General features: G+C 43.7%; 1 protein-coding gene across 2 annotated transcripts in view; it reads left to right on the forward strand.

Annotated features, from left to right (window-relative positions):
- LOC115650173 (cytochrome c oxidase assembly protein COX16 homolog, mitochondrial) overlaps positions 1-14859 on the forward strand; it is a 71910-nt gene that overhangs the window by 37497 nt on the left and 19554 nt on the right. For both annotated transcript variants that reach the window (XM_030559677.1, XM_030559678.1), the window contains exon 3: positions 11240-11302. In XM_030559677.1, coding sequence (XP_030415537.1) covers positions 11240-11302 — 63 coding nt within the window. The remainder of the gene's footprint in view (positions 1-11239; positions 11303-14859) is intronic.

The following is a 14859-nucleotide window of genomic DNA, read 5'->3' on the forward strand; positions in this document are numbered from 1 at the left end:
GGAAAACACATTTTTACAGTCATTTTTCAGAGCGGAACGTTAGGTACCTTTGTATACCCCCAAAAAGATCAAACGTTTTAACAGTAGTAGCCAGATACCAATGATGGGAAAATTAGAAATACATAAAAACAGATTTTGAAAATATGAAATGTCAGACAAAAATTAGCAGCAAAAGGAATTTTGTAGAGAGGTTTGTTAGATTAACAAAAAGTACTTGCAGATAAGATAGCATATGGTACAATCAACATTTAAAGATTTCAGTTCTTTTTGAAGGAAATATGAATGGATTTTTCATACATTATACCCACTTTGAGGAGACAAGGAAAAAGGAGAGAGCATTTTTGAAGCTCTGCCTTATATAAGATTTCCTTTCTCTCAGCTGATACCCTAAGGGCATTTAGTTTAAATCCTGCACTTCAGGCTGTTTAAGTGTTTTGTAACAGGACAGGTACAGCATATTAAAGAGCCTTTACAAAGGCACCTTGAGGAATTGTCTTTTAATATTTTAAAGATGGGAGTCTTACTTTTCTCGCTCCCTTCCCTCCACCCATCACCATTTTATTTTAGCTGAGTCATCAAATTCTGCTGCAGCAGAGCTCCAGAGTAAAATCCTACTGTGAGTTGTGCTATTTGTGAACAACACAACAGTCCACTTTTTGGCCTCAAAGGAAAGCATATGTGCCTGCTTTTCATTTCCTCTAGACTGAAATGAGGGCTAAGAGCACCAAGTCCCTTGATGAAAAAGGCAGGCTGAACAACTCTTGCCTTTCTCAAAATGCCTTGTGCTGGAGTGTTGGGAAGTTGTGGCATTCATGGTCAGGTCTGCCTAACTCCTTAGAGAGATCTACACTTGCTTACATATTTAGAAGGGGGATCACCGAGGGGCCAGAAAGCCATGAAAAAGTGCACAAAAAGGCACAGCAAATTCTTTCCTTCAGACCATTGGAGCTACAGAAAAATCAAGGTGTAGCAAAGCTCAGGAGACTTGGTTTTGAAAGCTCCTTTTAGAGAGCTATGTCCTACTGAGTCTGATCTAGGAAAGGTGCATGGACAGTGCTTGGAATCTGTTAACCTTCAAGGCATGCTGCAAGGCCCACCTTTTCCCCAAGGCATTTGGGGAGGGTTGCAGGTCTTGTCGTTAGTAGTGGGGGTTATTTTATGTATTGGATCATATTTATTATACACGGGAAAGAACAGTCCATTGTATTAAAATGTTACTGTGAAATTAAATTTATTGGCTGGGTGCCCAGAGCTTGGGAAGGGGGGCCTCTAGTTTTGTGTATATAAATCAAATATATCAATGTGCACCTAGAAATTAAGGAAAATGTGAGGACATAGGAATAATTGATTAATTGCATGAGAACATTGTTTTTTGAGATGAGGGCTGACAACCTCTGCCATTTCCCGATGGCCCATGTATGTGAGAAAATATAGAAACATTTAAATATTACGCCAAACAGATAGAGGGTGCTCAAGTAGCAGCCAGAGCACCCTCCATCCGTCCCCTATTTCAGGCTCTTAGGGCAAATCGAGCAATAAACTAAGTAAGGGGCAATTAAACACTCTCATTTGTGATCTTCAGCTTAGTATATTTTTAAAAATTGAGAGAAATAAGAAAAATAGCACCCACTAGTAAACTGACCAGGTCACAGTTGGAAGGGTCATAAGTCTTCATACTTTAGGGCACGAGTTGATCCCTCCCCATCTATGTTATTGCTAATTTGGATGCTTATGGCAGGGATTCTTGATTTTTTTTCATTATATGGACTGAAATTTAATAAATTGTCTCGTGCACAATTCCTTTCCCATTTCTGATTGCAGAGACCACCCCCCTTCCCATTCCTGACCACATAACACCCCTGCAATTATAGCAGATATTCACATGGAAAAATAATAGTAGGGAAGAACATAATGTATTTTTAGCCTCTCTCAATGCAATTTGACAGCTGGAAATAAGGAGGAGTGCTGACACCACTTGACCAGCAGCTCTTGTCAGATCACCAGTGCTCTGTGGCTCACATTTTGAGAACTGCTGCCTTACAGGGTTTTTATATGCAATTTTCTGAATCATGAGCTTGGCTGTTGTCAGCTATCAGTTGGACTACTGGTCCTTCCTTGTGTGGCAATTTTGGTGTTCCTACATAGACCCACTTTTTTTCTAATAAGAGATGGGCCCAAACCATAAAGTTCAAATCTGAATTCAGAAGTCTCTGGTGGTTGGAGGTGGTCAGATCTAGGGTGATGAGATGGGCCCATCTCTGTATTTTATACAGCTGAAATGATTAATATAAATAATAAAACTAAACCGTATTACAAAGAACTGCAGGTAAATGTATTTTACAAAATGTATTTTGTAAATACCTTCTCTGTCTTTTCACTATATTACTTACACCCTTAGCTGCTGTTCCCTGGCCTCCTGGGAAGTAAAATTAGCATCTAATTTAGTTGCTTGAGTATAATTATACATTGCACTTTTAAACTCTGGGATTTATCCCTTCTTGCCTGTAGCTTTTAAATCTGCTCATAAACCACAGTTCAGTAGCCTGATGTCGGAGATCCTTGTGAAGAGGTTAGAGTGTATTTTCCCCCCTCTCCTTTCTCAAGAAAGATCCAACCTGGCTGAATCTCTGAAATTAATTGCTGTTTTGCCTTTTATAGGAGTAGAAGTATGATGTGTGAGCTCAGGAAGCTGTTTCCCCACACGTAAGGCTTCAATTGTTGCTACTCTGGATTCTTTCAGATCATAAAGTACTTTGGGGGGAACAGAATTCACCTGGTTCCAGTGTACATGGTCACTCTCTCGGCCTTGCCTTAGTGTTATTCATGCTCCAAAAGATTGTGTCCAGTCTGTTTGTACTGGAGTGATCAGGTTAAAAAAAACTTGGTTTAAACATTGTTCAGTAAATCCAGTCGCAGAGTTTCTCTGTTTACAGAATGAAAGTTGAAATCCCTTTTAACTTAGTATTGGTAAGTGGGGGATGGCAGGCAAGAAACTCATAGTTTAGTACAGGGGTCAGCAGCCTTTCAGCAGTGGTGTGCTGAGTCTTCAATTGCTCACTCTAATTTAAGGTTTCACGTGCCGGTCATACATTTTTAACGTTTTTTAGAAGGTCTCTCTCTACAAGTCTATATATTATATAACTAAACTAGTGTTGTACTGTAAAATAAACAAGGTTTTCAAAATGTTTAAGAAGCTTCATTTAAAATTAAATTAAAATGTTGATCTTACGCCGCCGGCCCACTGCTGGTCTGGGGTTCTGTTCATCTAGGCTGGCAGTGGGCTGAGTGGGGCCTGTGGCTAAGACCCCAGCTGGGAAGGGTCTGGCAGCGGGCTGTGTGGAGCTAGCAGCCGGGACCTCAGACTGGCTGTGGGCTGAGCAGCTCAGCCCACTGCCGCTCAGGGGTTCCATCCTCCGGCTCCTGCCAGCCGGGATCCCAGCTGCCGGACCTGCTCAGCCCGCTGCTAGTCTGGGGTCCTGGCCCTGCCCACATACAGTGGGTACCTACCTTCTCCCTGGTTCTGGCCCATTCTTTTCCTCTCTCTGCACTGAGCTGAAGGTGGGAGTGGACCGAGCACAGGGCTGGGGGTGAAAGGTCTGGCCAGGAGCTAGAATGAGGGAGGGGGCTCAGGGTTGGGGCAGGAGGTTTGGGTGTGGGGGCACTTACCTGGGCAGCTCCCATTTGGTGTGAGGGGTGCAGGTGAGAATGTGAGTGGGGGTGCAGAAGCTCCTGTTTGGTGCTCAGGGTGGGGATGGGGATGTGCGGGGTGCATGGGATGTGGTGGGGGCTGGAGATGTGGAGGGTGCAAGAGTCAGGGCAGAGGGCTTGGCAGATGTGAGGGGGTGCAGGTGTCAGGGTAGGGAGGCTGGGTATGTGTGGGGGTGCCAGAGTCAGGGCTGGGGTCATGCGGGGGGGTGAAGGAGTCAGCAGAGGGCTGAGTGGTACAGGGCTCAGGGCAGGAACCTGGGATGTGTGCAGGGATGCTGGGTGTGTGTTGGGGGGGGTCAGGGCAGAGGGCTGGGAGACTGCCCCCCCAGAACCCCTAATCCCCCTCGCTCCTTGTCCCGACTACCCCCACCTGGGATCCCATCCTCTATCTAAGCCTCCCTGCCCCTTGTCCCCTGACTGCCCCCTAGGACTCTCCCTGCTATCTGTCCCCTGACTACCCTAACCCTTATCCACACCCCCGCACCCAGACAGAACCCCCTGGACTCCCATGCCTATCTAATCGCTCCCCGCCGCCTGACAGGACCCTCCAGAACTCTGGACCCATACAACACCCCCCTGCTCGCCCAACCCCTCTCCTCACCGCTACCTCCTGACAGCCCCCCTGAACTCCCAGCCCCCCAGCTCATTGTCCCTTGACCATCCCCTCCAGAGACCCCCCCAACTGCCTCCCCAGGACCCTCCTTGCTCCCTGTCCCCTGATTGCCCTGACCTCTATCCACCCCCCACCCCCTAACAGACCCTGGGACTCCCATGCCCCATCCAACCCCCCCTGCTCCCTGACTGCCCCCTCCAGAGACTCCCACCCCTAACCACCCACCCTGGGATCCCACCCCCCCATCCAACCCACCCTGTCCCCTGACTGCCCCCACCCTTTATCCAACCCCCCGGGTCCCGGACCCAGACCCCTTAACATGAGGTTCCCTGCTGATCCGGAGCCCTGCCGCCTCGCGCGCAGTGCTCTGAGGGGCGGGGCTTCGCGAGCCAGCGGGGCTCCGGATGAGCAGGGAGCATCTTTCCCTTCCCATGGAGCCAAATGCTGCCCTGCGGGAGCGCACGCAGCCCCAACCCCCAGAGCACTGTATACGGCAGCATGGCTCATGGGGAAGGCAGGGGAGGGGCCAGCGGCTTGCTGCATTCGGCCTGGCACTCCAGCCCGGGAGCGCGGACCCTGCAGCTTGCTACGTTGGCAGGATTTTTAATGGCACACTGAGGTCCTGGCAGGCCCCAGCGTGTCATTAAAAATTGGCTATGGCACGCGTGCCATAGGTTGCCGACCCCTGGTTTAGTAGTAAGAGTCTTAAACTTTTAGTTTTAACACAGAAACATCTGACTACCTGGAAAGGTTGTATAGCCCATGAAGTTCTGAAGTACTAATGTTTGGTCAGTGCTTGCCAATCTTTGGATGTAACTGTAGCAGTTTACCAGATTAAGATCTAGTCAGCATTACAGCTACTGATGCTAAAGGGAGCTGGTTCCAGCACAGTTGTACTCTTATGGAGTTTCATTTTATAGTGTAGGTGGGCCTTTAACATTGGTCCCAAAACTGTCCTAAAGCCTAGATCTGCATCAGAGCCCCTGACCAGAAACAGTACATGTGTGTACACAAATAAACGTTACAATTACAACTAGAAGAGTGTGAGTTGCTGATGCGAAAATTCATTTTTAAAACCCCAGTTCTAGGCTCATGTTTATAATTGGTGACTGTGATGCTACTCTGAACATTAGGAAAAAGAACTTCCTTTTCATCCTTTCTGGATGATAAATGGAACTGATGCTGCCAATCTGCTTTCGATTCCTCCACTCAGTGTCAAAAGTCTTTTTTGGAAAGCTATCTCTTCTCTAGCCCTTGAGGCAGGGCCATCCCTTTGGGGCCCAGGGCGGAAGTGACATCACTTCCAGGACCAACCGTGCTGGGGGCAGGTAGGGTAGGCTGGTCCCCTCACAAACAGCCAGGTGTGACCACATTCAAGCCCTCACAGGGCCCGGCTTCAGCAGCACCACTGGGCTCCAGGGGGCTGGGGCCATGCCACCCACCTTCCTGGGGTTGGGGAGGCTGCGACGGTGCCACCATGCACTCTCCCTCCCACTGCACTCTCTCTCAGGTGGAAGGTGGGCTAGGGGTAGCCTGCCCCAACCAGTGGTTCACCCGCTGCCCATATGGCGCCAGCCGATGGGGCCCAGAGCATTTGCTTCAATTGGCTATCCCCTAGGGTCAGCTCTGCCTTGAGGTAGGCAGTTGCATGCACAGATTCCACAGTCATCTCTCAGAGACTGTATTTTTTTTACTAGACTAAAACGAGTCATGATGGTCACTCAGGAGCAGCGTAAGGTGTTTAGCTTGGGAGTGTTCTTAGTGGCAGCACAGTTAGATTTATACTTGTGCCAAACAGCTTCTTGTTACAAACAAAAATTTCCTTTGGCTCAAAAGTACATGAAGAGGCCAACATTCTAGTAGCAGCATATTGCAGGAGTCGCTGGGCTGATGGGCTGCTTCACATTGCTCCCAAGTGACACCCTTTCTCCGCCCCCAAAATCTGGCCAGTGCTTGGAAGGGCATTTATCAGCTGGCTCCTGTTGGATAACGGCAACCTTTAGCTAAAGAGTGGGGTACAGATTTTTAAAGGTATGTAGATACAGAAAGATGTAGACATGCACCTAGCAGGATTTCCAATGTATCTAGGCAGGTATTGATCTTCCAACTGATCTTAGGTGCCTGGGCACTTCTGAAAATCCTGGATTCCTGTCGGGATTACTGCAGTTGAGTGTTGGGAAGGATAAAATTCAGAAAGAAATGGAAGGGTAAATTGGGGCAGGTTTCTGGGGAAATAACTTGGTCTTCGATGATCAATTTTTTAGGATTTTTTTCATTTAAATAGTTCCAGTGAGCCTATGCAGTGCAAAATACTCTGACAAATAATATTAATTTGAATGGGTCTTATCTGTAAGTAGACATTTTGAAAAAAGTACTTCCCAGAAAAATAAAATACAAAGCCTGCTTTCTACCTTAAACCCATCTTAAAGAACTCCCTGAGGATTTGAAGGAATTCTCCAGTGGCATAGGGACACTGTGCCTCCTAACCCACGGTGCATGGGACACAGTTTTTTCTTCCTGCACCTTGACAATCTCTGGCCACTAGAATGGCCCTTAGGGGCTTCTGGTCAGCTGGTGTAATGCACAGCAGCCTCCGAGGTCAAGAAAGCAAAAATGTTGCATAGCTACCTTTGTGCACGCCCCCTTCCTTATCCAAGTGTGGAAGGATGGACTCCTGGGTTTAATTTTTAGTTTCTCTCAGTGATTCCATTTCAAATGAGTCCATTTTATAAACCAAAGAACATTTTCAAGCTGCCAGGCCAGTGCGGCAAACTCCATCTGGGCTCTGAGAATTCAGCAGGGTTTTGTCTGCATCAAGATTCTGCACTCAAAATTCAGCTGAGGATTCTTTTGCTGATGTGTGCAGTAGAATAGATTCCAGCTCACTGTATTGTATTGGCTAGGCAGGGGTAATGGAAACACAACTGTGTTGGTGTCTGTGAAATGGGGAGGTCTGACTACTTGCAGGGATGAGATCTATAGAGTAAGTAGTTGCCATTGTCATTCTGACATAGTTACTTTCCTGGTCATAGCTGTACTCTAAATGTTCTCTGATGGTGCTTGATAATGGCTGACATGCTGTTCATAATTGTAACATGTACTAATGAATGCTTTATTAGAGGGAAGATCTGCCCACTCTGTCTGTCTTTCCTTTCTGTAATGTTGCAGATGTGGTTCACTGAGACTTGGAGTCGTGGAAAGTGGCGCTTTGTAAGAGACTTTTTCTCCATGGTCAGCCATCAGGATCATTGCATTGGTTCCGAAGACATGTATTCTTGTTTAACTCTTCTGATTAGACCTGATGACTGAAATGTGGGGTCTTGAAAGCAGGTGTTGAGAAAGTAGGGCAGAATCCTTGAAGTCTAGGATCATTCAACTTTGCTGGATTGGGTAAATGTGTGGGAAACAAAAAAATGGAAAAGGTAAGAGGGAATACTTATTTTATTGTCATTGCTGGGAATCTTCCTACAGAACCACTCTTATAATTTTAGTGGGTCATCATGGCCTCCACAGGAGCCACACACAGAGTGTGTACTCAGAATAGGGTCTAGCCAGTCTCTCTGTAATTAAGGTACGGAATAAAATTCTTATTTATAATGAAGAAGCATTTTCTGTGTACTTGCCAGTGAGCGTTAACAGAATAACATCTTGTGATGTTTCACTCCATATTTATGAAAATATGCTTATTATATGAATGGCATAACTGAGATATGCAATATGGTTCATGTAAGATATCATTGGAAAGGTTATGATTTATTGAATGTGATTATCCAATTTGTATGCCTTTGTCATTTCTGTATCTGAACACTTGTTCTTCCACTGGGATACAAAGGGTTCCTGCCATACACAGGAGCTATATAAAGCAGGGGAGTGACATCATCACGGTTCTCCTCTGCCTCCCCACCCAAAGAGACAGTGAAAAACACCTGAAAGCAAGAACTGAATTGAGGGGAGAAGGGTTGAACCCAAGCTGGGAGGGTGTCCAGTCTGAGACTGGAAATTCCTGTAATCTCCAGCTGCAGGCTAGTGCAGCTGCGTTTCAAGACTTTCCGTAATCTACCTGTGACAGTATCTAGGGTGAGAAATTACTGTTTCTTAAATATATTGAGTTTAACGTGCATATTTCATTTTATTTGCTCAGTAATCTGCTTTGTTCTGTTTATCTCTTATATTCACTTAAAATTCACCTTTTGTAGTTAATAAACTTATTTCTTGGCTGTGCATACCTTCCTCCACATTGAGGGAGGAGGCGGATTTCATAACCTATCTTTGGGTCTGCACCCCAAAGGAGGTGGACACCTGAGTGCTGCGGCAAGTCCCTTAAGCTGAGCCTTCACAGAACTGATCTCAGTGTCTGTTTCATCCTGCAGTTTGGTGTGGCCCTGCCTGTGTGTGTGCTGGAGGAGGCTTAGTAGAATAGCTTGGCTCAAGCAAGACATGTAAAAAGGGTACCCAGGCTGGTATAATAGACAGGCTCAGTGGTATCTCAGCACATCAGGTGGCATCCTAGAGGGGGCAACCTGTCGCACATCTGCTTGAGCAATTTCAGGTGGCTTCTTCGGCTGACCAGGTTTATTTGGGGCAACATTGCCGTTACTGAGTCAAGCTAGTTACAAATTTGCAGGATTTCTATGTCTTAGACTTAGATGCTCCCCTCTCCTTCCTCAGGTAGAGGGGAATTAATGCACAAGGAAGTGGGCTGAGAGCAGAGAGGGCCTGGAATGGAGCAGCAGCAGTGCTCCCCTGAGTTTTCACAAATGCAGCCATGTGAAATAGAATCACTACACATAAGTAAAATAAATCAGATAAAGAGGGGATATTGAGATGTTTATGGTATCAGTCAAAACAAAAATAATCAGGTACATTTTGCCTGTTGTAATTGAAATAAAAACACAGATTTAACTACGTAGGTGCTTTTATGGCACTCACCACCATGACATCTGAGTACCCCCCCACCCCCTTCTCCATCTGTAGAAGTAGCTTGAGAATAAGAATTAATTTCCACCTTCCCTGTCTCTGTGTGGACTATGTGAAAAGCTATTGTGAGGACACTAAGGAGAAGTTTGCATTTAGTTCTGAATGATGTGAGGTCCAGGGGTATTTTCCTCTTGCTCCAGAGAGAGTTCTCTCTTCCACACTCATGACCAATGTGTTCATTGCTGTGGGGAACATAGCTGTTATTGGAGGTCATGGTTATAGAGAGACAGTCAGTTTTTCCAATCACTAGGCCATTTCCATGGAGCGCTTTCAATATCATCAGGACCGAGACATTGAATTTGACCCAATGTTGGTGAGAAGCACTTTAGAGAGTGGAGCCTTTTCACAAAAGCCTGTTTTGCTCACCGGACAGGCTTTTGCATTTTGTACCAGGTTAGCTTTTTTAGTCTGTCTGGCTTAATTCCCAGATGTAATGAGCTGCAGTAGAGTCTGGAAGTCACAAATACGTGTATTACTGTAGCTAGATCTGTGACTCATGCAAGGAGACTAAGGCCTGGTGTACATTTAAGAATTAGCTCAACCTAGCAGCATCCCACAGTGCTGTGAAAAATTCTGAGCACTGGAGTTAGATTGACCTAATTCCTGGTGTAGATGCAGCTAAGTAGATGGAAGAATTCTTCTGTTGACCTCATTACTGCCTCTTGGAGAGGTGGATTTATTGTGTCGCAGAAAAACTCCTTCCGTTGATGTAGAAAGCTTCTACATTACAGCACTACTGTGACAGAGCTGCAGTTCCATAGCTGTGCCGCTGCAGCATCTGTAGTGTAGACGTGTCCTAAGTCTTCTAGCCATTCACAGATGGTAATGATAATTTTTCACAGCCGCAGCTGTCTGAGCACCTTTAGGAACTTAGATACGCAAGAGGACCCCAAAGCTATATATTGACTTTATAGTCATCAGTCAGGTGCCTTAGATCAAGGGGAATATTATGGAGGGGATATGTGCTCTGAGTACCTGCCTCTTCCTACATGTACCAATTCTGTCATGCCTGGGTTCAGTTTTAGCCAGTTGCTCTTCATTCAGGTGTTGATCTTGCTAAGCATTAGGAATGCAATGAGTTGGTCCTGTTTACATCTGGATATACGGTGGGGTATTATCTGTATATCAGTGGGGTGAAGAAGACATACAGTGGGGTATTATCTGTATATTGCTGACATTTTTCAGTGTGTAACCAGCTCCCCCAGTGTCTTCATATAGATATTGAATAATATTGGGGAAAGGATAGAGAGAGCCTTGCAGCAAGGCAAGAGAGCGCTTTCAGGGCAGAGGAATAGTTGCCCATTACACCTCTCTGGGTTAGTTCTGAAAGAACTCAAACCATCTTAGGACGTTTCCATAGACCTGTGCTGTTCATTTGAGCAAAAACATTAGTCTAATGTATTTTGACTATTATTATCATTTCCACATTTGTTTGACACAAGAGAAGATATTGCAATGAGGGGATTGGCAATGGGACAGCTAATACAGTGTTGCTGAGGTGGGAAATGAGGAATTTACTTCTCCAGTATCAAAACTTAAACTGCTTCCTGAGTACCAATACTCTTAGCATCCAGCTGTGAAAACCCACTGCTATGTATTGCAATATAAACAACAGTGGTACATTGAAAATTTATGGGTAGAGTAAAATAAAATTCAGGTAATATAAAATTAAGTAACACAAAGGTTACTTTATTGTACTTGGAGAGCAACGAAGGAGAAGGGGAAGGCAGATTTTTTCCTCCCTTCTAGTCTGACCGAGCTAGAATCTGTTGACCTTTGTTGTATTCGGGTTCATATATTGCACCCATCACCATGGTATCTGGGCAATGCATTTAGTTTATTTTTAAAAGAAGATTGAGAAATGTGTTTTTTTTTCCTTTAAAATTTGGGTATATTTTATAAATAAACATTTTGGATGTCTTTTTTCCGTTTGCCTTACAGATGGATCCAGCTTTGGAAGAAAGAATCAGAAAGAATAAGATATCATTGGAATCTGAATATGAGGTATTGTAGGCTTTTTGCTGAGGGCTTGTAGCCTTGTCTTGCCTACCCTAGCTGTTGGTCAGGTGTGCCTGCCCATAGTTAAAATTAAACTATTTGCCTTTAGTTCACTACTGTCCAGTAAAACTAGGGTTTTTTGGTAAAAGATTTTGAACATGCAATGCTTCTTTCTAAACACAACCCTGCTTTGATGTCCAGTTGCCAAGTACAGCACTAAAATGAAGCTAACAGTTTCTGTGGCTAGCCTAGTCTATAAAAGAAAAGCTTACGCTGGACTTGGATAGAATATGTACATGTCAGCATTTATGCTACATATGATGTGATGAGATCCTTGAGAAATTGCAGCACCATGTGACCGCCTAGCTGACACTACCCACTAATCTATCTGTCTCCATAACTGCTACTTATATTCCAAACGTGTGCAGTTTTCACACAGCTGCCATTCCCCTTTTGTCCATCAAAAAATATATACATCATGGAGGAATATTTCCTCCTTCCCCCAAATGTATTCCTTCCCACAATTACACTGCTCTAAGATGGAGGCCTGAGCTAGCTACAGGTTTAATGTCCAGTATCTCATAAGTCTTCAAGGCTGGAAATGGGTTTGTTATCCCTGAGGAAAGCTGTTATCCCTTTCTAGACATAAAAGGTGTTTGTTTCAGGCTCAGTCCCTTCCAAGATATTAGACCTTAAAATTATGGCACGGATATATAGAAAAGGTTGGGGTTTTTTTGGTAATTGTAGAGTTTTATAAAATTAAATGGAACAAATTATCTGCTCATTGTTTCTACACTTGGTTTGTTTTGTTACTGAGTGGGAGGAGAGGGATAAAAGGGCACAAATAATTTGGGGTACAGTTTTTTGCCTACAGTTATTTGCAGGTGAAATTCCTGACACATGGGTGTCATGTACTTGATTGCACCATACTTAAATATTCAAATGATAGAAACTAAGGATATAAAAGGTTAACTGGTAAGCTGGCCAGAGGGACCTGGTCTGGTCAGCTGGCCAGAGGGACCTCAGGCCCGGTCACGCCAGGCCGGCCAGTGGGACCTCAGCCGCGGTCACGCCAGGCCGGCCGGTGGGACTCAGCTGCGCCGGGCCGGCCATCCAGAGCGGGCCTAGCCCTCGTCATGCCAGAGCTATCTCGGTTAACCGGTTAATTAAATGATATAATTTTAGTCATTTAACCGGTTAACTTTTTTAACTGATATTTACATCCTTAATAGTAACTGGACTTGCTAATAAAACCATTCTATCACACTATCCCATCCATCATGAATTATCTATATCAGAATAATAATATGTACTCTTTTTGCTTTTCTAACACAAGCACACAGATTTTTCCTTCTCTAGTATGGAAAAGGTATTGAATTAAGTTGACTGGAAACAAATTTGGGGCATTGCACTTTTTATAAATAACTTTGTTTTGTAGTGTTTAGGGGGCAGAAAGCTTCATACTGAGTATGAATGGAAAATCCCAGCCTGAAATTCATAATTTACAATCCACTAATGACAGTTTCGTTTGCCCTTTGGGAGCCTTTAGTCTTGTGCGGTCCCTTATATGCATTCTAACTCTGGTTTGATTTATTAACGTGAAAGAGCTACAGTGCAATGAAAAGAACAGTCTCTGTCCTTTTAACGTGATACATAACTCCTAAGCTCAGAATGGAACTGTACATGTGATTGGATAAGCTGCACTTTCTCCCAACCACAATTAAGTACATGGTTGAAGGACAATATTTAAACGGCCATAATTGCACTGACTCTCTTGTAGGAGACGTCAGTGTTCATAAAATGAAGATGGCATAACAAAATCTTAAACACATATTCCGATAATTCTTGTGAGGCTCATTCCTGTTAGCAGAAGTGACTGAAACATTCTTAATTTTTGTTTTTTAATCTAAACTGCAGATGAACCCCATGCCACAGAGTTCAGATCTAGATCCAAACTTTACCAAACAACACAGCATTCAGATCTTGCATTCCAGTGTGGTTGATTATAGAGAGAGGACCAATATATGTTGTTTGGATTGTATCAGGATTTGAAATTCCTCATAATTAAGTTGGATTCAGATCAGTTCGGGGCCCATCTCTAATGTCAAAATACAAATATATAAAAGTATATAATTATAAAAACTTTGCTATGGGCCCAAACCTGCTAAGTGCTGAGCATCCTAAATTCTCACTACAGTGCAAGTTAAAGGAGCTCTGTGCCCCAGCAGGGTTGTATATCACATTGCAGGATTGGGCTGTATCAGAGTGTTTGACTATTTAATTCATTGTTTCCTCTCCATTCCTACTGAAAAAATTCCTGGACAAATCCTTTGTCATCTTTCTCCTTGCTCTGTGGACCCTATAGTCTACCTTTTTCCTACACTGTTCCCTAGGCTACCCAAAATATGGCTGCTTAAGAACATCTTGGAATTTTATATATAGAACTACTTGGAGGGTTATAATAGTGCTTCTTATTAAGGACAGTAATAGTAAAATGCTAAGGACCCTAAGAAGGCTGCATAATTATTATGTAATACTCAAAGGAGAAGGGCATTATTTTACAATCTTGCCATACTAACAGCATTATTTTACCCAGCTGCTGTTGAAGACAACTGTCCTTTTTGAAATTTGGCTGTCTGATGTATAAAAACGTTCCATTGACTTCTGTTTCTTCTTCTTCTTCTTATGGGAATATATGTGTTGAATTCTTTTGGTATGCTGAGATTACTGCGTAAAGCTTACCTACCACCTTTTGAGTCCTGGCTCACAGGGCAAGGATATTTCCAATGTACTATAACATTATATCCTGACTCAATATGAATTTTGTGAGTTAAGATATCATCAAGTCATGATTTAAAGTGACAAATTTTATGTGAAGACATTTTTTTCACTATAGCAGTAGTTGTGCGAAGTTCAGTTTATCCCACGTAGGAGCACAGTTGGTATTGATGTTATTTCAAGGACTGCAGTAGAGGCGACCATTTGTGTGTGTAATCTATACTGAAGTGTTAATCTCTTGGGTCTATCATTGGTTCCATCCATCTTGTGCTTTGGGACGTGCCAAAGGAGCAAACTGCCTTTACACACGTTCCCTTTTGCTCATGCATTCCTCACAGACACACTTGTGTTCTCACACAGCCAGCTAGTCCTTGCTGCTCCCATTTGCCTAATAAATCATTGTCCTTTCCATAGCTGAAATTGGTACTAATGTGAATGTAGTTCCATGCTTGAGCCTTCTTAAACAAACTATAAAAAATGCAAAGTAGTATATAACTTGTGCTAAGACAGAGGTCTAGAGTATTTTTTTTTAAAGTGCTAAAGTGGCACTTAAAAAATTAAAGCAAGGAGGGAAATTATTTTGCCGATTGGCACATTGTTCCCTATCAATTTATTTTGAATACCTCCCAAAAAATTCTTTCTAATCATAATTTTTTTTCTACAGTATCTTTTATCCTCCCAGATCTAAAGTGGTTTGCAAATGTAAAGGGTCAGTCAACTTTTAATCGCAAGTATATTTGAAATTGTTTATTCACTAAATTATATGTTACCCTGAGGATTACTAT

Source organism: Gopherus evgoodei, chromosome 4 (assembly GCF_007399415.2).
Source record: "Gopherus evgoodei ecotype Sinaloan lineage chromosome 4, rGopEvg1_v1.p, whole genome shotgun sequence".
In the NCBI taxonomy this organism is placed as follows: Eukaryota; Metazoa; Chordata; order Testudines; family Testudinidae; genus Gopherus; species Gopherus evgoodei.